Source organism: Columba livia, chromosome 2, assembly GCF_036013475.1.
Source record: "Columba livia isolate bColLiv1 breed racing homer chromosome 2, bColLiv1.pat.W.v2, whole genome shotgun sequence".
Taxonomy (NCBI): Eukaryota; Metazoa; Chordata; class Aves; order Columbiformes; family Columbidae; genus Columba; species Columba livia.
Window position 1 is genome coordinate 56,322,497 of NC_088603.1, and position 21,585 is coordinate 56,344,081.

The following is a 21,585-nucleotide window of genomic DNA, read 5'->3' on the forward strand; positions in this document are numbered from 1 at the left end:
ATCACTGTCTACTCCATCCTATATTGTGGAGCTGCTTGCATACTATATATAAAGAAAAACTTGAGCTAAGCAGTATTATAATTACTTGCACAGCTTAAGGAATTAGGGGTATTTTTACTATTTGTAATTAAGATAACCTTGCAAGGCCAACAGATAAGCTGCAGAAACTAAATTGTATCAGAACTAAGTATATTGTCAAATTAAGTAAATTGATGATTACCAAGAGTTAATCACGGCCACAGTAACGTTCTCAAGCACCAAGAGCTGGAAGAGACAACCTCCGAAGGTCCTCTTCAGCCTACATTATTCACAGAATCACAGAATGTTAGGGATTGGAAGGGACCTCAAAAAACCATCTAGTCCAATCCCCCTACCGGAGCAGGAACACCCAGATGAGGTTACACAGGAATGTGTCCAGGCAGGTTTTGAATGTCTCCAGAGAAGAAGACTCCACAACCTCCCTGGGCAGCCTGTTCCAGTGCTCTGTCACCCTCACTGAGAAGTTTCTTCTCAAATTTAAGTGGACCTCCTGTGTTCCAGGTTGTACCCATTGCCCCTTGTCTTATCATTGGTTGTCACTGAGAAGAGCCTGGCTCCATCCTCCTGACACTCACCCTTTACATATTTATAAACATTAAGGAGGTCACCCCTCAGTCTTCTCTTCTCCAAGCTAAAGAGACCCAGCTCCCTCAGCCTTTCCTCATAAGGGAGACGCTCCACTCCCTTCATCATCTTTGTTGCCCTGTGCTGGACTCTCTCCACCAGTTCCCTGTCCTTCTTGAACTGAGAGGCCCAGAACTGGACACAATATTCCAGATGGGGTCTCACCAGGGCAGAGTAGAGGGGAAGGAGAACCTCTCTCGACCTAGTAACCACCCCCCTTCTAATACACCCCAGGATGCCATTGGCCTTCCTGGCCACAAGGGCACAGTGCTGGCTCATGGTCATCCTGCTGTCCAACAAGACCCCCAGGTCCCTTTCCCCTATGCTGCTCTCTAATAGGTCGTTCCAAACTTACACTGGAACCTGGGGTTGTTCCTGCCCAGATGCAAGACTCTACACTTTCCCTTGTTATATTTCATTAAATTTTTCCCCGCCCAACTTTCCAGCCTGTCCAGGTCCTGCTGGATGGCAGCACAGCCTTCTGGCGTGTCAGCCACTCCTCCCAGCTTGGTGTCATCAATGACAGTGACAACTACCGCCATATATAATGCCCTTACTCAGAAAATCAGCTGTGAGAGAGCACTGATGCTACATTCCAATCAAGATCTCCTTGGTGTGTCCTAACAGCACTAAATGAAGAGATTAATCCCAGCAACGATTTTCCTCCCAGGACCTGGTCCTGAGTAAATGCCTAACAAAGATTACCCAGAATGAGACTTGCAAGCCTATAGATTGACCTGCATTTTGAAATAATCCGAAAGAGACAGTGGACTATTTTTAATCTAAAGAGGTATCAGCATGAGTAAACCTGAAGATCACTATCAACTAAAGTTGGGAGGAAAAAAGAATATGCTTTTCCACTTATTTTGTATGTAACACCATTTGTGCAAAAATGGTTTCACCTCTTGTACGACATGCTAACATTAATACATCCCTTTTTTGAACAAAAAAAAACAACTTGTTCACATTCACATTTTCCTCCAAAAGTATATAAACTAAACGCTGGAGCAAACTGGAATTGAGAAGCACAGACACAGATGAGAAAAAATAGTGAAGTGTGGGAAAGGGATAGAAAAGAAGATCTCTGCTTCCAAGTTTCCCACCTGATTGTCTGAAGTAGAAACAATGAAACCCTTACAAAAATTAAGGAAGGCTTGATGTTCCAGCAATGTGCTTTATACCAGATGTCAAACTTTTGTAATTAGAGTACAATATTTTTTTAAAGAAATCACATTAGTATTTTGCAGGGCCTGTTAGGATGCTTCTGTCAGGGTCACAGTCATATTTCAAAGGCAATTTGGTTACGTTTCCTTTTCTATTTTGTACTTCATGTACAGGTACTTGGGGGAAAAAAATCCATCCATCTATGCCGGACAGACAAAATATCAGGACTGCTTTTACTTGACTTTTATCTGAGAGAGTTCACTGTAAGAGAAGCATGTGCATGTTAAGAGAAAATTGAACTCTACAATTAACCAACATGCAGCTAAACTAAAACAGCAACACATGCCATTCTGTGTTACTGGCTAAGTAAAAATGCATGGCTGTGGATCATAATTGAGAAAAATTTATCACAGAATCTACTGGGTTGGAAAAGACCTCAGAGATCATCGAGTCCAATCCTTGGTCCAACTCTAGTGCGTTTACTAGATCATGGCACTAAGTGCCATGTCCAATCTCAGTTTAAAAACCTCCAGGGACAGCGAGTCCACCACCTCCCTGGGCAGGCCATTCCAATGCCTGACCACTCTCTCTGTAAAGGATTTCTTTCTTATATCCAGCCTAAATTTCCCCTGGCAGAGTTTAAGCCCATGCCCCCGTGTCCTATTGCTAACTGCCTGGGAGAAGAGACCAATCCCCACCTGGCTATAACTTCCCTTCAGGTAGTTATAGAGAGTGATAAGGTTACCTCTAAGCCTCCTCTTCTCTAGACTAAACAACCCCAGCTCCCTCAGCCTCTCCCCATAGGTCTTATGTTCAATTCCCTTCACCAGTCGTGTTGCTCTTCTCTGGACCCGCTCCAGCACTTCAATGTCTTTCCTGAACTGAGGAGCCCAGAACTGAACACAATACTCCAGCTGTGGCCTCACCAATGCAGAGAACAGGGGAAGGATCGCTTCCTTTGTCCTGCTGACCACGCTATTTTTGATACAGGACAGGATACCATTGGCCTTCTTGGCCACCTGGGCACACTGTTGGCTCATGTTGAGCTTCCTGTCAATTAGTACCCCCAGGTCCCTTTCTGTCTGACTGCTCTCCAGCCACTCTGCGCCCAGCCTGTAGCGCTGCAGGGGGTTGTTGTGACCAAAGTGCAGCACCCAGCACTTGGCCTTATTGAACTTCATCCCATTGGAATCAGCCCATTTTTCCAGTCTATCCAGATCCCTCTGCAGAGCCCTCCTGCCTTCCAGCAGGTCGACACTCCCTCCCAACTTGGTGTCATCAGCAAATTTGCTGATGATGGTCTCAATCCCCTCATCTAAATCGTCAATAAAGATGTAAAACAGGACTGGACCCAACACTGACCCCTGGGGAACACCACTAGTGACTGGCCGCCAGCTAGATGCAGCCCCATTCACCAGCACTCTATGGGCCCGGCCCTCCAGCCAGTTCTTAACCCAGCGTAGAGTACACTTGTCCAAGCCATGGGCTACCAGCTTTTGCAGGAGTATATTATGGGAGACAGTGTCAAAGGCCTTGCTGAAGTCCAGATAGACCACATCCACGGCTTTCCCCTCATCCACCAGGTGAGTCACCTGATCATAAACGGAGATCAGGTTGGTCAGACAGGACCTGCCCCTCCTAAACCCATGCTGGCTGGGTCTGATCCCTTGTCCATCCTGAAGGTGCTGTATGATTCCATTCAGGATGATCTGCTCCATAACCCTGCCAGGCATCGAGGTCAGACTGACAGGCCTGTAGTTGCCAGGGTCAGCTCTGCAGCCCTTTTTGTGGACTGGGGTGACACTGGCCAATTTCCAATCATATGGGACCTCCCCAGTGAGCCACGTAAACTAACACAGATTATTTATCTGACATATTTTGTGGAGATAAACAGGACTTCAGTGAGTCCTTTGAAGTGCAAAACTGCCTGCACTAGCTGAATGTCACCCAAGCAGATGAACCTAAACTGGGAGGGGATTACCAAGGGCTACCTGAAAGGCTTATTTCCCTTTTGATCTCTCAGGGAGTCAAAGGTGCCGAGTACCTCCCAGGAAAACACAGGCAGCCCACAGCTGATTGTCTTCAGGATAACTGGGAGTATTAGCAGTCAAATCAAAAAGTCTGAGGTTTCAAGTACTCCAGAAAAAGCAAAAGCAACCCAGGACCTGAAAGTTCAAGAGAGCCTGGGCTTCCTGTCTAGTTCTCCCTCTTGCTGACTACCTCTTCAGTCACTATTTCATAAGCTACCTACTATCCACTTATCCAAGGGGAATTAGATGGGAAAATGATAGATGACCCGAGTTCTGATTAAATATCCTGCTTCTATGGTAGAGCTGTGATTAATCTACAACGCAGTTCAGTGGTTCAGAACCAATTACTAGGTTGGGACTAACAAAATGAAGGTTGTCTAGACAGCTGTGAAACTTCCAAGTTTATGAGGAAAATCATACCAATATATTATTGTTACAGAAGCATTTGTGTCAATTCAGTTAATAGAATGATCAATGCAAGAGTCAGTGTTTGTCATTTCCAATTACAATTTTAGAATGGCTCAGATTTTACTCCAACTCTTTCTCCTCAGATTTTCTTCGAGGTATTTTGTCCTCCTTCCCAACACATCTGCACTCAGGGAAAACTGTTTCTTTATACTGGAAGGTACAGAGGACAGCAGTGTTTCTCCTACGTAACAAGTGCTGCTCACTATCACCTACGCATTCGTATGTGATAACATTCCCCAAAGAGAAACAAAAGGAAGAAGATGCAAAAGCAAGCAAAGGATCATTTCAGTTCAGCTGTCAGTCACCCTCCAGAGCCTGGTGTTTGCAATCCTGCGATTGTTTTGAAAAAAATGTAACAAAGAAAAAAGGAAATCCTGCAACAGATGAATGTGGGAAACCGAGGTGGAGACCTGAGGCAAGTCATCAGTTCATTACTGGAACTACCAGCTCAGAGAGATGCCACTTAAAACCAGCCTATAAATGAACTGCTGTCCTACAGCTTCCTTTTGCTCGATGTTACATTTCCACATCAGGTGGTGGTATGTGCAATTTCCCATTTAGCATCACACCCTAACCACACAGCAGGTGGCAAATTCAAGTCGGACGCTCACTAGCCAGCTTATTTGCCCTAGGTGCTGTCAAAGCGTGGTCCCCTGCCACAGCAGCAACCCTGCTGTGCTACACAGCCCTCCGGCTGGCAGCCAGCAGCCGCTGAGCAAGGTCATCGGACATAGTAGATCCTCTGTGCCGGTCCCTGGAGCAGCCTCTCGCCTCCACGGAGCTCATACCAGTTGTTAGATGCGAGAGCAGAAAGAAGCCCATCTGCCCAGCTGCCACAAGGATACACAGCATCAGTCAGGCAGCAGGCATGGGTAACAGCGAGAGAAAATAAGAAAGCTCATTCAAAATCCCACGAGGCACAACACCCCGTAACGGTATGTTTAAACAGACGGACATATTCCATTCTCTGTATGTCATTGATGCAACTGTGTACTGGTTTTGTAGGAGCTCTTATCATACTTCATTTCTTTTCCGAGGCTTACAGAAAATCTCCCATACAGAGGAAATGCTGAACACAACTCTCTGATGCCGTGGTTATGTACACAGGAAACACACCCAAATAACACACAGTACTCCACACAACACGAACAGTGCTGGGGACACACACACACAGCACAATCATTCATTCTGGAAGGCATCTCAGCCCCGGAACAAATCCTCTTGCAGCAACTCAAGACCTCTGTCCAGAGACACATTCATAATTAATTAGCAATCACGGCAGCAGCAAGTCAAATGGGGAGAAAAGCAGAGCTGCAAACAAAACTACAGTGTCAGCCCCACGTCTAGGAAAACAACTGGGTGTACATTTACCTTCTTGTTCTTGTGCTTCACACTACACAATGCCCACCTGCATGGTCCAGCACAGAAATCTGAAAATCATTATTTTCCACTCAACTATCATAGCTCAAACCCACCTCATCTGTGACTCAAGCCGCCACACTTCAGTCTCTTGTGGCTGTGACACACAAGCACACACGTAGCCTGCCCTGCCAATGCTGCATTGGCGTGATCATCTTCAGCACAGGGTGACGGCAAACAGGAGGGATGGTTGTGATGTCTTAGCCCATCACATCATCACATTGGCTTATCTGCCAGCTCTCTTCATCATCATACCACATTAAAGGTTACATTCAGCAGAGCTGCAGGGTTTAGTCTTTAGGAAGCACTCTGCAGGAGTCTCAAATCCAGTTAAAGTCAACATGAACTAAGGATGCTCAGCACGCCATGAGATTAAGTCACCAATTAATATTCCACATGCAGGGGAGAGGGAGTCAGCTTAGCACCAAAAAACTTTGTGATGTGAAGTTGGTGCTATGAAGCAACCAAGCACAAGGGCTTTAAAGAAAGAAAAATGAATCTGTCAAAGACCCTCGTTGGGCCTCCCTCCTGCAAGGAGGCAGTAAGATAACTAGATCAGTTAGCTGTAATAGGGCCTGTTAATCAACAGGATCCCAGTTTTTCTTCAGTCTCCTGCAAAGGCACAGACCATTAGTGACAGTACAAGCCCACAATCCATTTCATTATTACAGCATGAGTAAGTGATAGGAGTTAGAACCAGCAGATCTTGCAGAAGGAACAGAGTGACGTGTATTAGGGTTTGACCTTCAAATATATCTGTCCTCACGCAGGGAGAACTACCACTAACATCGGAGGTGGGGAGGACTACCACTAGCAACAGAGGGAATTTTGGGCGGCAGCAGCACAAGATAGGGGAAAAATGGGGGAAAAAAAATGGTAGAATGGCATTTCCCTTGGAATGAAACCAATCTGGTAACAGGGAAATCCTCCTTCAAACCCCCTAACAAAAAGACACAGACAACTCACAAATACCTTCCAGTCCTCTGTGGTTTACTCTTACCTCTGTGATGTTTTCTTGTATTTTCTCCTGCAGGAAAAGAACAAAATACAACTGAGATAAGAAAGCTCTACTGGTGAGAAAGAGAAAAGGAGAGGGTCAGAAATGAGGGGCAATTAAGTGAAGTCACTTCAGCCATGAGATTTCCACAAACCTGATGTAGCTATGCCCTTCTGCTAACCTCAGTGGTGGTTGTCACTAACTTTGGTAGAAAAAGTTGTGTTTGCCTGTATGCACACCTTGCCCTTTTCTTTTAAGACAGGGTTGCTGCAGCTAGAAGAGAATGAGTTACTACTCTAAATGACTTAATAGCAAGTACAAGTGGCAGAAACTTACTTTTGCTTACTAGTAGTAAAGTGCCTTTTATGTCTGCGTCCAGCAGACAAGTATGGCCTCATCTGTGGAGAGCCCACCTCAGATAGAGTGGTGGTGATGTGATGCATTCAGTCACACTGGCTGTGTTGTCACTTAGTGGAAAACCCCAGCAGTTTTACAGCAGCCTTGCTCTAAGAAGAAACTCTAGATCCTAGCAAGTTCTCTGCTCCACCAAATCCCAGATAGCACACCACAGAGTTTCACTTCACTGCATGCATTTTGGGACCTAACTGACCCGAACCAAGGACTAGGAATGGCAAGAGCAGATAAGCACACTGACAGCATCTCCTCCCCAACCCTTACACCACATCAGTTGCAGCAAAGGCTGTAAACCTCTGACTCTTCTTAGCATGGTGGATTCTGTCTTCCACAGCAGGCAGTGGAACACGATGCCAATGCTCAGAGCAAGGCAATAATCATGAGCCCTTCTGCACAGCTGCAGAGGTGTATGGGCACTTTAAGTTGTTTGTGAGCTCTTGATCCTACAACAGCCTTTTCCAAGGGCTTTGCACAGCACCTGGCAAAACAGGGCATTGATTCTACTCACGCTCAGCTCTGCTTTTATGCTTTCAAGTAAAACTAATGATCTCTAAACTCCACAAGTAGTGATGGGAACAAGCCTCAGTGTAGACTGTGATGAAGATTATACGATCAACACCCTGTTGTTTAGCCCTACACTAACAGATGTTCTCCAACTTTTCAATGTGTAGGTAATAGAACAAGTGTACTGCTATTCTGTTCTTTCATCTCTGATACTATTGCACATGGAAAATTGTGTCTAAGGCAGGACCAGAAAACACAAACAAGGGTATTGTTTCTTAGAAATAAGAAGAAACATGGCAAAAAGAAGTGTAGTGTTATTATCTACTTAGTAAGAAGCACAAATAATGTCTCCTGGCTGTCTAATGTTTCATCCATTACTACACTTAGACATTCTACTCATACCTGTTTCTGTACTCTGACCACATTAGAATCATAAAATATAAAAATCCTAGATATTTACTTTAAAAGGATTTAAAAATATTTCATTTACACTTTACTGTATGAAGAATTACTTATTTACCTTGAACAGATACAAAGGAGTAAAAGAGCAAACATTCGAAGTATCAAGATCCTAGTTTACTGGCATTCAGGATGCTGACACATGCAGGCAGAAATTTGCTTAGACATATCTGATTCTAAGGGAATTTTTCATTTTAATTTCAGAAGAGTGAAAAGCAGAAACTTCATTCTGAAAAGTTTAGATTCACAAGTTTGTATTCTGACAAATACAGAACTTCATTAAATTTTCTTGCAAAAAGAAAACGCTGATAAAACCCCCACCTGACAGGCCATTCCTACACAGGTTGATCGAAATATCTTATTCCCACAATATCAAAGTTTGTTTAAATTTTTACTTCTGCTTTTTTTTTTTTTTTAAGTTGTGCTATACATTTTCAAATTAAGTTATTTGCAAGTTAATTCTTTCCCCTCAAAGCATCTTACAGTGCATTCCAGCAGTCACAGATGGCTTTCCCTTTATTAGTTAGTAACTTTCATATCACATTTATAAAGTGTTTCTCTTTCAGCCAAGCTTCACGTTTGAGAAAAGACCCCATTTCTTAACTGCTGATTAGCTAAAATTTCCTTGTATATTTTTTTGAAGAGGTGACTCAGCCTTAGGGTGCTCTTTGCATTTGAGTATGACATCACTTTTCTGATTAGATACACTTTAATGCTCCTTTTACTCAAGAATATTTTTACTGCATTAAAAAAAAAAAGTGTACTATCACAGATGAGAGTACTAGGAAAAAAATTCGTCAAGTCATTAGTTTTAGTCCTAAGTTTTAAAAAACATACACGGGTTTTATTATTATTGTTTATTGTTTCCACACCTGTAGTCCAATTACAGTGAAGGTTTACACGTACCAAATTAGTGACTGCATTTACAGGCACTGAATTTGCATGTTACAGTTGAAGAGAACATAATAAAAGGAACCCGTTTATAGATTCAGTATCACTACTGCATACACTTGCTTTAAAAGGAACACCACTAGCAGATTTTGACACCCAACAAAAAAATCCCTACATACCTGAACTGCCAGCATTTCAAAAACAAGGTCTAACTATGCTACTCACCAACATGATAAAAATATGGTATTCATAACATAAAACTGTTTCCAAGTATAGCCTTCAGTTTGCTTTTGAAAACAAAATATCAACATCTACCTGCTTTATGCTTACAAAGCCTCACTCACACCTGCCTTCCACTAAATAGGATCATTACAAATTAGAAGGTGCCTCTTTTAATACCACAACCAGCATCAGCAGTTGGCTGCAATGAGCAACCACGTGTGAATTAACAAGAGGAAACTGGAGGATGCAGATTTGCATTTGTTGGGCGGGGGACTGTTCAGTTGTTTATTTTAAAATAAAAAAGATGTGAGACAAGCTATCCTGGTTTATCTCCCTAGCAGGAGTCTATGCAGAGAGGAACTAACTGCTAAATTACCTTCAGCAGATGCTCTGGGATCAATCTGGAAACAGACACATCTTCAAGTCAAGCTCAAGGGACACATGATTTTTCAAACACACACAAACTATCCATTTTTCCCAGGGGAAAAAGGAGAGAGACCTAAAGGAGGTGGTGCTACAGCTTCCAACACCTGTGGGCCATCCTGTGCTCATGCTTGCAAGAGGTTTATTGATATTACCAAATCTCTGTAAGTCCAGTTTCTTTTCCCGCTGCACACGTGCCATGCTAGAACTGCCACATCCATTCAACTCCTGTTACCTGCTGTGGAATGTATTACTCATAGGTCTACATTTAGCTTACATTAACCAAAAAAAAAAAAAAAAAAAAGGCAAAAAACAAATTAGGACAAGGTAGATTTTTTTCATACTGAAGAGAATTAGCAGGTGACTCACACTAGGCAAGGCTTGTATTTACCAGTGTAAACTAGAAATAACTTCACTGAATGTAATGCAATTACACCTGCACGACTGTAATATGAAGTGAGTCAGTCCTAGTACAAGAGGGCTTCTGGAGCCTAATAAAAATAAACCCACTAAGAATTTTAAAAATAGGTATTTTGAAACAATCAAAACAAAGTAGTGGGTAGGACAAAATTTTTGACTCAGGTGAGATGAAGTCAACAACAGAGATGAGCCCGCTATTCCAATATCTGCTCTCCAGGGATGAATGAATCCTTCATGTGGCCAGAGGAGCAACACAATATACCAGCCCAACATAAAGGTTCTGAAGGTATTCAAGCACCAGTAAGACTTAACTAGCTACAGCTATTTGGGCACTAAACTCTCATTGAAATAAATAGATGTGCAAAATTTCTCTCTGTTCTATGATGCCCATCAACTTCTTCAAAGCTTAAGTATCTGTTCCCAGACTTATATTTCTACCTCTGCCATTTAATTCCAGTGCGCCTTCAAGCAAGTAGCTTTCTTCCTATATTTCCCCTCCAGATCCTTTTCCATTAGTTGGTTGCTCTTCAGCACTGCGGCTTTAGCTTTATGGGGTTTTGCACCTCGATTTATGATGGTGGGGCACAAAATTGGAGCCCAAATAACACTACCTTTGAGTTGTTGCAAAAAGCTCCCACCCTTTCTGTGCACCTAGAAACCCAGAGATGAAGATAATTTAACAGAAATTCACAAAAGCTGTGTCTGAATTTGGTAATGACATTCTCAGGCCTCACTCTTCTGAAACAGGTGAGTGAATTAATGCGACTGAATAGGTACGAAGAAGAGTGAGGGTGGAAGCGCTGGGGGAATTAAACAACTCTGCCAACTGCTCTGTTTTTGCCCCATGATCATACAACTCAGAATATCAACCAGCTAGATGAATTGCTCTCTCACTCCTACACAGCCTCTGAGGAATTACCTAAACCACTTAATTTTTTTTACTCATAACAGTAGCTTGGTTAACGTGGTGTTATTCCACACTTATTCCACAGAGTTTGGTATTAATGGCACCTTTTCAGTATATGGAGTAAAACTGTGGGTACTGCAGAAGTAATAGGAGGATCTTCATCCCTGGAAATTTATACTAAAATCTGAAAGCTAATGAGCACCACACTCACACACTGCTGCTGGAGACTAAGGGCTACAGCTGCCCTTGAAATAAATAGATGCAGGCTGCTAACTTCAGTTTGGTGATCCAAAGGTCACCAGCTGATGGACATGCAGGTTACAACCTGACATAGACACAGGTGAGTGCAAGTGACATTTTTCAGTGAGTTACTGCTTCCCAGCTCACGAATGCTAAGTGCCACAAGGATGTCCTTAGCCTGCTGAGACAGCAAAGCGACTGAATTTTGGGGCCGAAGCTCAGAATCGACACTCACAGGGGCTTAATCTAATGCATTCTGTTTCACTTGGCCATTGCAATAGATTCAGAGGGCACATCCAGTTGGTCAAAGTAGTTTAGCGAACCAGATATTTCTTCTGAAGTACTTGAAACTCAGTGCTCTCCCCTTTGTACCACCAGCTGACAACGCACGAGCTTGGATTAGACACCGCATACGCTTTCAGGCTGGATCCGTGCTTCTTGGCGAACAAGAGGGCAACAACTTTTAGGGCACTGAGAGACTAGCTAAAGTGAATCTCCTGCAGTGGTTTAAAAAGTTACTGCCCTCAGCTGCCTTGTGTGCAGTGCTGTGCCACGGTCAGCACCTTCGCAGCACAGCTGGCAGTGAGAACATCCATGCCTGGGCACCAGCTGCTTCAGGGCCAAGTTCAGACTTTTGGATTAAACTGCCAAAAAAATGATAGTTTTCAGCAAAGACATCGGGTTTCGTACTGCGACAGCTGAGGCACAGTCCACATTGACCACTCTGTGCTGGAGGCAGAGGAACAAGAAACTACCAGGACAGTAACTCCTCCAGCTGATGCAGCAAGCCTTGCCAGATCTTGCCTGCAGTACGCTTGTTTTGTCACTGAGGTTGGTAAACACTATGGGAATTGCACACAGAAAAGGGTAACTCCTGACTGAAGAGGAACATTTTAGAAAAGCTGCTTCTTCAGAGGGACCACAGCTGTTAAAGAAAACTGTTGCCACAATCAAATATTTAAAATTAGTTATTCATAGGCTCAAAGGGAAAGAGGGACTTTTCTATATTTAGAAGCTTTATAATTAGGATGTTTAAGATGTGAGTGGGAGCTTAATCATCTGCTAACAAAAGCAACCAGCAATGTCTGTCCTTCCATATTGGAGTCCCACCACGCTGGCAGCTCACGCAAGCCAGGGCTGCTCACCCCTGCTTCCCTGCAGGGCTCCTCTCACCAGCTCATTCGGAAGCGCAGAGAGAAAAAGCTATCTTACCATGATGAAAGATCCACCTCGTACCTCCACATTCCCGCAGGTCTTTTTCTTTGCTTTCCTTTCCTGCCAGAGCTGGGCTTCTGACATTACAATAGGTGTTAAGGCAACACTACTAAAAGCCTGTTTCAAAGTCCAGCAAACCAACAGTGAGGTAAGAAATGAAATTTGGCAAAAGAGAAACAAATCTACCTCACAGTTCAAACCTGGAAGATTCTTCCTGCTCTTTTGTTACCCATCAGTGATTATATGGTTTTACTGAACGATATCCCTCCCTCCCTTTTCCTGTAAGAGCCAACAATTCATGTTTATTGCTTTTGTCCAGCTCATCAGTCCAGAAACCCCAAGATTTCCACTTGATGGCCATGTCTAGGCAGGAGGATTAAGAGCAATTCCCAGCTTCCAAGACCAGGTGCCCTCCCTGGCCATATCACGGTGCTGTAGCAGTTCATACCAGAGCATCACTCCCAGGGAGAGGCGGATGGGGGCTCAGATCAAGCTAGATTTTCTCTCTGATGGGATCACTTAAATAAATTGAAAGTCTTCTCTTTCCGGCAGCTCGATATTCTGAATCACGCAGTGCATTACCAATTAATCGTCATCATCACAGGATTAGTGCTGCATTTATGTAGCATTACCAAAGCCTATATTATTAACAACGCATAAACCAATTCATAAAAATCCCATCTCACAGCACAGACTACGGACCAGCATCTGTCAAAGCTCAGGATCCTGACCAGAACTCAGAAATATATTGAGATCACCAGACTTCAAAGCGTATGATGCCATCACCTCCTCCTGGGCTTTTAATGGCTTAACTGAAACAGGAAGACTAGCTTTCTTGCTTTACTCACTCTCCAGTCAACTTAATTTTTCTTCTACATGGGCTGTTCACGAGAACTGTGCTAAAAACAATGTGATCACAGAGGTCAGTGACAACAGAGAAGAAAAGGTAAGAAGTGGGTGATAAAAGAAGAAATATTCCAGCTGGTTTCAGCTGGTACTTGAAATTTGATGGAGGGTTTATGTGAGATTTTTCAAAAGCAAGAAGAGTCATTTTAAATCGGACCCTGAAATAGATGGGAACCTAGTGCAATCATGAGAGGATGAGGCAGTGATTTCTCTCGTTTTAAGTACATTAGAGAGTCTGCATGCTCTGAAGCACTGGCATGTGTGGTGCAGGCACACAAAGACAAGAGATGTTCACAACTTGAAAGAGGTACAATGATTTCAGTAGAAAGACAGTTGAGACACACAACAGATTTACAGCCCAAAAAGGAGGGGAAACATTCCTATCTTGGAAACAAGTACTGCTACAAAGTGGAAATGAAGCTTGTGCTCAACTCAGAATTATTTGCATACATTATTTACTGATTTTGAGTCAGAAAATATACTCTCTGATTTTGCCCATGGAAAATGCTATTTTGATAAATTTTATCTGATCTGACTGGCCATTGGATTTCACCAGTCTTAACTACTGAGTTTTCTAAACAACTGGACAAAAAGAAACTTACAGCTTCATCTCCAAAATGGATTGTAATTGTTAGGACACACAAACAATCAATCAGTGCCCTTTGTGCCGCCTCTGCTTTGCTGTGACCTTTTGGCATGAGAGGGCTCTTACCTGTGGCTTAACAACCAGTTCCCCCACTTGGTCATTTGGGGTCTACTAATGTCTTTACCAAGTCCACAGAAAGCATAGCTTGAGAGGCAATGTCTTAAATTCTGCTTATAGAAAAGCCTCTGTGATAGAACAGGCAACGGGGAGGGGCTGAGTAGAGACCTTATTGCTGTCTACAACTACCTGAAAGGAGGTTGTAGCATGGAGGGTGTTAGTCTCTTCTCCTGTGTAACAAGTGATAGGACAAGAGGAAATGGCTTCAAGTTGCACCAGGGAAGATTCAGATTGGATATTGGGAAAAATTTATTCATGGAAAGGGCTGTCAGGCATCGGAACAGGCTGCGCAGGAAAGTGGAGTCGCCATCCCTGGAGGTCTTTAAAAGGTGTTTGGACAAGGTTCTTAGGGACATGGTTTAGTGCTAGAGTTAGGTTATGGTTGGACTCGATGATCTTGAGGGTCTCTTCCAACCAAAATGATTCCACGGCTTGCTCAAACTTTGATAAACAGCACTGGCTATCAGAAGAGGCAGCAAAACTGCTGTGTATCTTACCATAGCACAGTACACACACCAAATCAGGAGCAAAAGCAGCACAGGAAAAGTTTACTTAATTTATCTGCATTGAATTCTGTATGTATAGGAAGGTTTAGAGCAAGACAGTCTGAGGTGCAAGGATCTGCAGGGAGCACTGGAAACCTCTGGCAACAACCGAGTGCTCCAGCTTTGTCACCAAATGGGGTTTCCAGCAAGGCCAACTCAGAAGGGCAAACTCAGTACTGGAACTGCCCTGTACCAGGCAACAGACTGGACTGGGATTTTAATGTGTTGGCATCTTAACTACAGGAGACATCAGCAAATGTTGTTCTAAAAACTTCTAAATATATAATTTCATGCATGTAGATTTTGTGTAGAGCCAGTGCAATTAATGAAACCTTGAGGTTCTTCCTCTATATTTACTGTTTTCCATCACTCATGTAAAAACAAAACAAAACAAAAGTTGGTGTGGATTTAGCTGAAGAAAAGTCTGAAGCAAAAAGTAAAATGTGTCTGTTTCTGAAAATCTAACACTTTGGAAAGAATATGATCTACTGTTCATTCTGCTTTTTCTTAGTACATAAGTTCTCTTGTGCTTCACAAACATCACACTGTCAAGAAAAGTGAGTGCTCATAAAAATCTAGTTACAGGAAAGCACATTTCAGGAACATAAAGTCCTGAGGTCTAAAAAGAATATAGGGCAATTCTCAGTATTCTTGCTTTTAAAATATATATATATAAATAAATAAAATAAAAGTCAGAATTGTCAAATCACCATAGTGCATGACATTTCCATATTTACTTGAAAAATACCTCTACACTTAGTCTGGCCAAGTGTTGCCTTTTAGCTGGCCATTCCAGATGAGTTATGAAACTTTTGGCTCTGAAATTAGTAAAGGTGATGACCTACAAAGTACAGGATGGGTGGTACCTCAACAAGACTATTCTGTAGCCTCTCCCACTGGGAGAGGTTGTGGCACTTGGTGCACAATGGGATCGGAGGGGCTGGGAGGGAAGAAAACCGCCCCACTGCTCTTGAGTGGAGATGTGCTGCACATCATATTTAGATGGCACCACCGACCCCCGCAAGTGGGATGCACCTTTCTCATTAGTATGTCTCAAAAAAAGGGAGCATATACGCAATCTTTCCTGTGCATTCTTTAGTTGTATCCTGTTCATTTCCTGAAGAAAAGGGTTTGTGAAAATGAGTCATATCAACGAGTGTAAAAGGGAACAACAGTTCCTCTTGGATTATTCCAAGGTAAAGCAGGATTTTGCAGAGCACATATAGGGGTAATATTGATGTATTGTGTACACTGGAAGTACATAATACCGTTAAGCTGGAATTCCATTCCCCCAGTTGCAAAAAGCTGTTAGGCCCTGGAAGAAAAAAGTATGTACAGATTACAAACTTCTTTTAATTACTGCTGCTGTGCAAAATGAACATATTCAGATTCTGCAGGAGCAAAACAGGCAGCTGTCCAGTTAGTTTCATGCAGGGTGGCTCTGCAGCGTGCACAATGATGGGGAGGGGGGAATCATTCTTCAGACCCTGGATTAAATACTGAGACAGGAAACACAGATTGAATTACATCAGACTAGACCAGCCGCATGCGTGAAGTCACTAAACAAATCTGCATCTTGCCCTAAGCTCTAGTAAATCTATCTGACTGTTGCTTGTTATTATTTCTTCCTCCAACCTTCCTCCCCCCAAACACAATCCACTCCCTCTGTCTGCTAGTAGACAGCTGGTGTGACGCAGAATTTTAAAACTCATGTTTTGTGCCAGGCCCTCTCCTGACTCTGGGTTACAGGCTGAAACACTCGGATTACTGTTGAACAAGCCTAAACATGGGGAGAAAAAATTGCTGCACAAAGATGCAGTGTTCCCTTTCCAAAAGAAGGTTCACTTCCCCGTCCCCACCTCCCAACCACCCCTTCTTCAGCATGCTTGTAGTTTCTAAAAATTATTCAAGCCTTTTAGTGACCGTACTTAGCTTAGTAAGTCAGGACTGCTATTGTCCTAGCAGAGCCTCCTCATTAATAGACCAATTACTAAATCTCATTCTTAGGAAAAGGCAACATTTCAATTTCTTGTGAAGAGTTGATGCTCTTTTTCTGGGCCTCCCAGCACCCTGTGTTTCAATGAGCAGGGACACTGCAGAGGGCAGCCGTCTGAACAACAATGGGCCCCTGGGACAGCCAGAGCAAGTCTACTTGCAGAAGGAAAAGTGGTTTCACAGAGCCTCCCACCCTCAAAATTGCAGGTTCCTGCAGGGCTCGGCACCTTCATCAGGCTGCCTGCTACACCATCAACACCATTTCTGCATCACTACACCATCACTCTCTGCAGACAGCAAAGAAGGTTGCCCGCCTTTCCTTCCTCCACCCCAGAGGCATGAATGACACAGTGTGCCTCCACACAGCTGGCTCCACTGAATGAGGCACCAGGGCAGAGGAAAGGAGGAGAAGGAGAGAGGGAAGGAAGAGAGGAAAGAGGACTGGGAGGGAGGCAGTGATGCCACCCACCACAGTCTGCAGCTCGAAAATGCTGCCCCACAGTCTCAGTGTGGGAATTCCTTGCCATACAGGGGGAAACTTTGGGAGAGGGAACTGGGATGGAGGGGTGGGTGGATGGGAACAGGCGTTGAGCATACACACAGAGAATGGAGGAGGCTGTGCGAGATTTCTGTTCCTTAAGGCACTACTCCATGCTGTCACCAGCTATCTCACAGGCATCTAGATGCTACAGCAACCATGGGGGGGTGTGCTGTCTTCAGAGGCCTCAGATGTAAGAATGTATTTAAACAAGCAAGTCCTGTCCTTTCGATATACCAGGTGCCATGGTTGCTACAGCGACTCCAGCTATTAAAAGTTTGGCTGCTGTAAAAGAAGAGCTAAGTTCCCTGCCTCTGGCCCAAAAGAGGAGCAGATCTGCCTCCATAAGGCAAATAGGTAATTCAAAATGCAATTTGACATTTCACAGACTGTAAAGATAAGTAGGAACCATTATGAAAATTTACTCCAAGTTATTCAGTAAATTTGCATAACTCAGGAATTTAATTTTTCTCCATTTGCAAAAAGATCTCTTCACTGCAGTCAAGGTAATTAGAAACAGGATCACTGAGCATTTATACAAAAGCCATTCTCTGCAAAGCACTTTAAAGATGCTCTCTGTACGACATGAATGACATCATCTACACATCCAGTCAAACCGCATCTAAATCTGTAGGCTCTCTGCGGAGCGCAACTAGGGGAAAGGGAAGACGACTGCTCAGGCAATGCTAATGGGAACACCGGGAGGGAGAATTTTGACTGGTGTTACAAAGAAAACATGGCCAAGATACCAAAGAAAGTTCCCCTCATCCTCTAAAGAAACAAAGCAATGGCCTCCTGAAGAGAACTTCGTTTGCCTGAATGAAGACACGCTCAGAAGATGACACAGAAGCAGTGTTTTATGCAGCATGTGCATCCAGGCTTTTCTTCAAAGTCTCCTGTTAGCATCAGAGGCCAAAAATACTGTGCTACAGATTGGGTGGCATTTTCAAACGTTCTTGAAGGCAGCCCTTGTCCCTCTGATTTTCAGCAAAACTCAAACTTCTAAACTACTTGCATACATATTTTAATATGAGCTATTTTAATCTGGAAGTAAATAAATGTAACAAATGTTACACGTAGGGGCCTGAAGAACTCACACCAACAACTTTTTTTTCTTAAAGCTCTCTCCGGTTCTCCTCTCCACCTCTTTTATGAGTCAGTACATTCTTTCGTAGATGATCTCCCAATTCTCCCCTCCCAGCCTCAACCCCCACAGCTTCCTCTTCTTTCACTTTTCAGGCAAGCCTGAAAAAAAAGAAGAGCTCTCCCATATGACTGTAGCTGTCCCTGCTGCATGAATATGAGTATATGAGCATATTTAAATTGTGTATTCAGACTCTTTGCTTAGCAGACACCAGTAACTGCTTACTGCTAGCGAATCCCAGAAAACCAGCTGCTCCACAGGAGGCATGGGAGGAAGTGCGATCTGAGCATCATTTACAGCAACCATCCGAACTGCTCAGCCTTGCAAGGGGGTTTATGCTCTACTTGTGCTCCTTTGCCCATGGGTGCTTGCTGGAGCTTGTGCCATGCGCTCTGCAGGGACTCCCTGCGTGCCACAGCTGTAGCTCAAGGGCTCTGCACAGTCTCAGCTGTTAAAAACTGCACAGATCTTCTGTTTAATTTGTGCTAATCTTGCCGTTGAAATGAGATTTGTGCCAAGCCAGGATTCGTGCTACAGATGGATATTGTGCAACTTTCTGTGTTGGTGAGGAGTTTTGTGCATGAATAGTATCTGTCCCTAGGAGTGTAAGAAATCACTCCTAACATGATGACACAGACCTACTAATAGCCATTCAAAGTGTCACATTAATAACGAAATGACTCCACAGCTTGACAGATATGGAAGAAAAGCATGAAACTTATCATACATGTCTATATGGATCTTAATATCTAAATTGTCACCTACATCTCCCTCTCTCTCCAAGAAAGATTACGCCAACCCCCACCCACTGCATGGCTGAGCTCACATGGACTTCTCTATCTAGTCTCACCAATTACTAAACATGGAGGTCCTCCCAAAGAAGGCAAGGCCGACTGCTGTGACATGAATCAGGCTCCTTGGCAGAGACACAACCTTGCAAACCTCTTCTTGACAGCCATATCATGTAGAGCTATGGCTCTTTGAGAGTTCTGCACCCCTCTTCTTGATCAGGAAAGTTCAAAAATCCTTGAACATGGCTATTACCAACTTTTTTAGAGGCATCCTGATTCTATTGAGTTCAACCAGCCAAGTTTATCACAAACAGTTTCACCAGGGTTTGACCTGTACTCTTAATCTTTTGCAAAATTTCAGTTCTGGTTTACTTGTATTTATAATCACACCTTCAAAATGCATGTGCTTTTCAAATATCCAAGACAACTGCAGACAAATTTTGGCAGAGGCCTGGAGCAGTACTGAGCCTGCTGGAGGAAGGACTATTGCTCAGCTACAATTCAAATTTAAACATGAAGTTGGGCTTAACACTGTCAGAGAAAACTTTGCAGCATCATGGGGCTAAACAGCATTTCTCAAGCTATCAGTTAACTGGAAAACCTACCTTTTCAAAGAAAACAAACAAAAAAAATGTTTCAAAAAGACTAGTAACTGGGTTCTAATTTCACCCCTGCAAACAAATTGGTATCAATGAGGTCGTTTTTCCTAGTATTTACAGCACAGTTCAGGAGATCAAAAACACCCCTATGAATCCAAACAAGCCCTTCTAGAAAACCTCTGATTTAGCCAAATCCCCAGTGTTTTGACAGCAGTTCACATCTGTAGAGATACGTTTCAGAGCTGCTATAGTGTTTTAATGGGTCAACCCTAATATGTGAACTTCATTCTTGTTTCATCTACTGGTCAGGATCAGAGTCAGACTGTTGCCAGTATTTTGAAAGGGCTGAAGTGATTTTTTGATGGAACAAGACAAGAGAGAATGGAACAGGAAAATTTCATATGAATTGCCAGAAAAAAAAAAAAAAAGAAAAAAGAAAAAAAAAGAAACACACTAAATAAAAATCCTTTCAAGAGCCGAGTTGGGTTTAATATAGTGTTTGAATCCACCCAAAGCTGGCAGATTAGGAGATGAGCTGGCTTCACAGCCTTTAAAACAAGCACACACACAGAGGATTTTTAAGTGCTGTCTTCCACTGGGTTTTATTTCTTTCTGTATGGACTCCTATCCCATCAAGACAGTTTTAAAAAAGAATTCCAGAAAGAGATTCTTAATTTCCCTTTGAGCCAAGGCTTAAACTCACCTTCCCCCAAAATAACTTTTTTCATATCCTTGTTTCCTATGCAGGATTGCAAGTGATATCACAAGCAGTGATATTTGAAAAGTACCAAATTAAGTATTACAAAGGGAGCCCCTTTATTCTACAGCAGGCTGTGGTCTTCTTTTTACAGCTGCTGAAATAAATAATTGCTCTTTGGGCTGCAGGTATGATTCACTTGTACTACCTTCAGAAGAATAAAAGCTTTTTTTATGATTACAGCAAAAACTAGAGAGTGTATATTATTTCTTAGCCAACATTTTCGTATTAAACATGAAGTCTTCTCTCTTTTGTTACCTACAGGACTGATCCATTGATTTAAGATTCAAATAAAATTCACCGGCTGGAACAAAGCAATGCAAAGATTGTGGCAAAATCTATCACTTTACTGAATTACTACATCTCCAAACACGGTACTTTTTAATTAACTTTTTCTAGAGTTGCTGTTCTGCTATTTATTAGAGTATATTCTCTCCTGTGACAATTTTTCAGTCGTGAGATTAGCAGCTGGCAGCACTTCTGTTCCCTTTGCTCCTTCAAGGACTATACTGCAAGCTGTTATGCGTTAGTTTAACGCTAAAATTCAGCCCTTCTTCACACAATGGGGAGAACAATATTATGGATCAACCTGACCCCGACAAACCTTAAAACTAGTTGAGTCATTCATACCCACAGAGTAGCTCACCCAAACTAAGAACCAGCTGCTGCCTCCAGCACATTCCCAGCATCCACTTGCTAACTAGAGAGACCTTCTCACTTCTTCCATGAATCGTGACAGCCACAGGAAAAGTGAAATTCAGACCCAAGAGACCTACAGAGAGCTTTCCTGACGCAGTCCTCTGAGAAGTAATCCCTGTCTATATTTGTTAGGAAAGGCAAACCAGAAACAGGATGGCAGCAGCTGTATTGAAATACCATTGAAGGTACCTAAGTTCTGCTTCCAGGGTGAACAGGGCTTCAGTTTAAACCCAGTCCCTCAGGAGGTTCAGGAGGACCAAAACCAAGACCAAAGACAGCCTGAGTGCCTCTCTCACCTCTGGAAAGGAATTAGCATATTCACATTTTCCACTTGAAAAGTGACTAATTCACACATTTCCTAACCAAGTGCTGCTTTCTGAGAGGCTTTTTTAACCTCTACTATCTCCTGACA

The 21,585-nt window shown here is 43.0% G+C and overlaps 1 protein-coding gene across 16 annotated transcripts in view; it reads right to left on the reverse strand.

Annotated features, from left to right (window-relative positions):
* PDE1C (phosphodiesterase 1C) overlaps positions 1-21,585 on the reverse strand; it is a 387,838-nt gene that overhangs the window by 184,683 nt on the left and 181,570 nt on the right. For 11 of the 16 annotated variants that reach the window (XM_065052071.1, XM_065052069.1, XM_065052075.1 and 8 more), the window contains one exon: positions 6,745-6,771. The exons of the other annotated variants lie outside the window; for them this stretch is intronic. In XM_065052071.1, the coding sequence (XP_064908143.1) occupies positions 6,745-6,771 (27 nt within the window). The remainder of the gene's footprint in view (positions 1-6,744; positions 6,772-21,585) is intronic. 16 annotated transcript variants of the gene reach the window in all.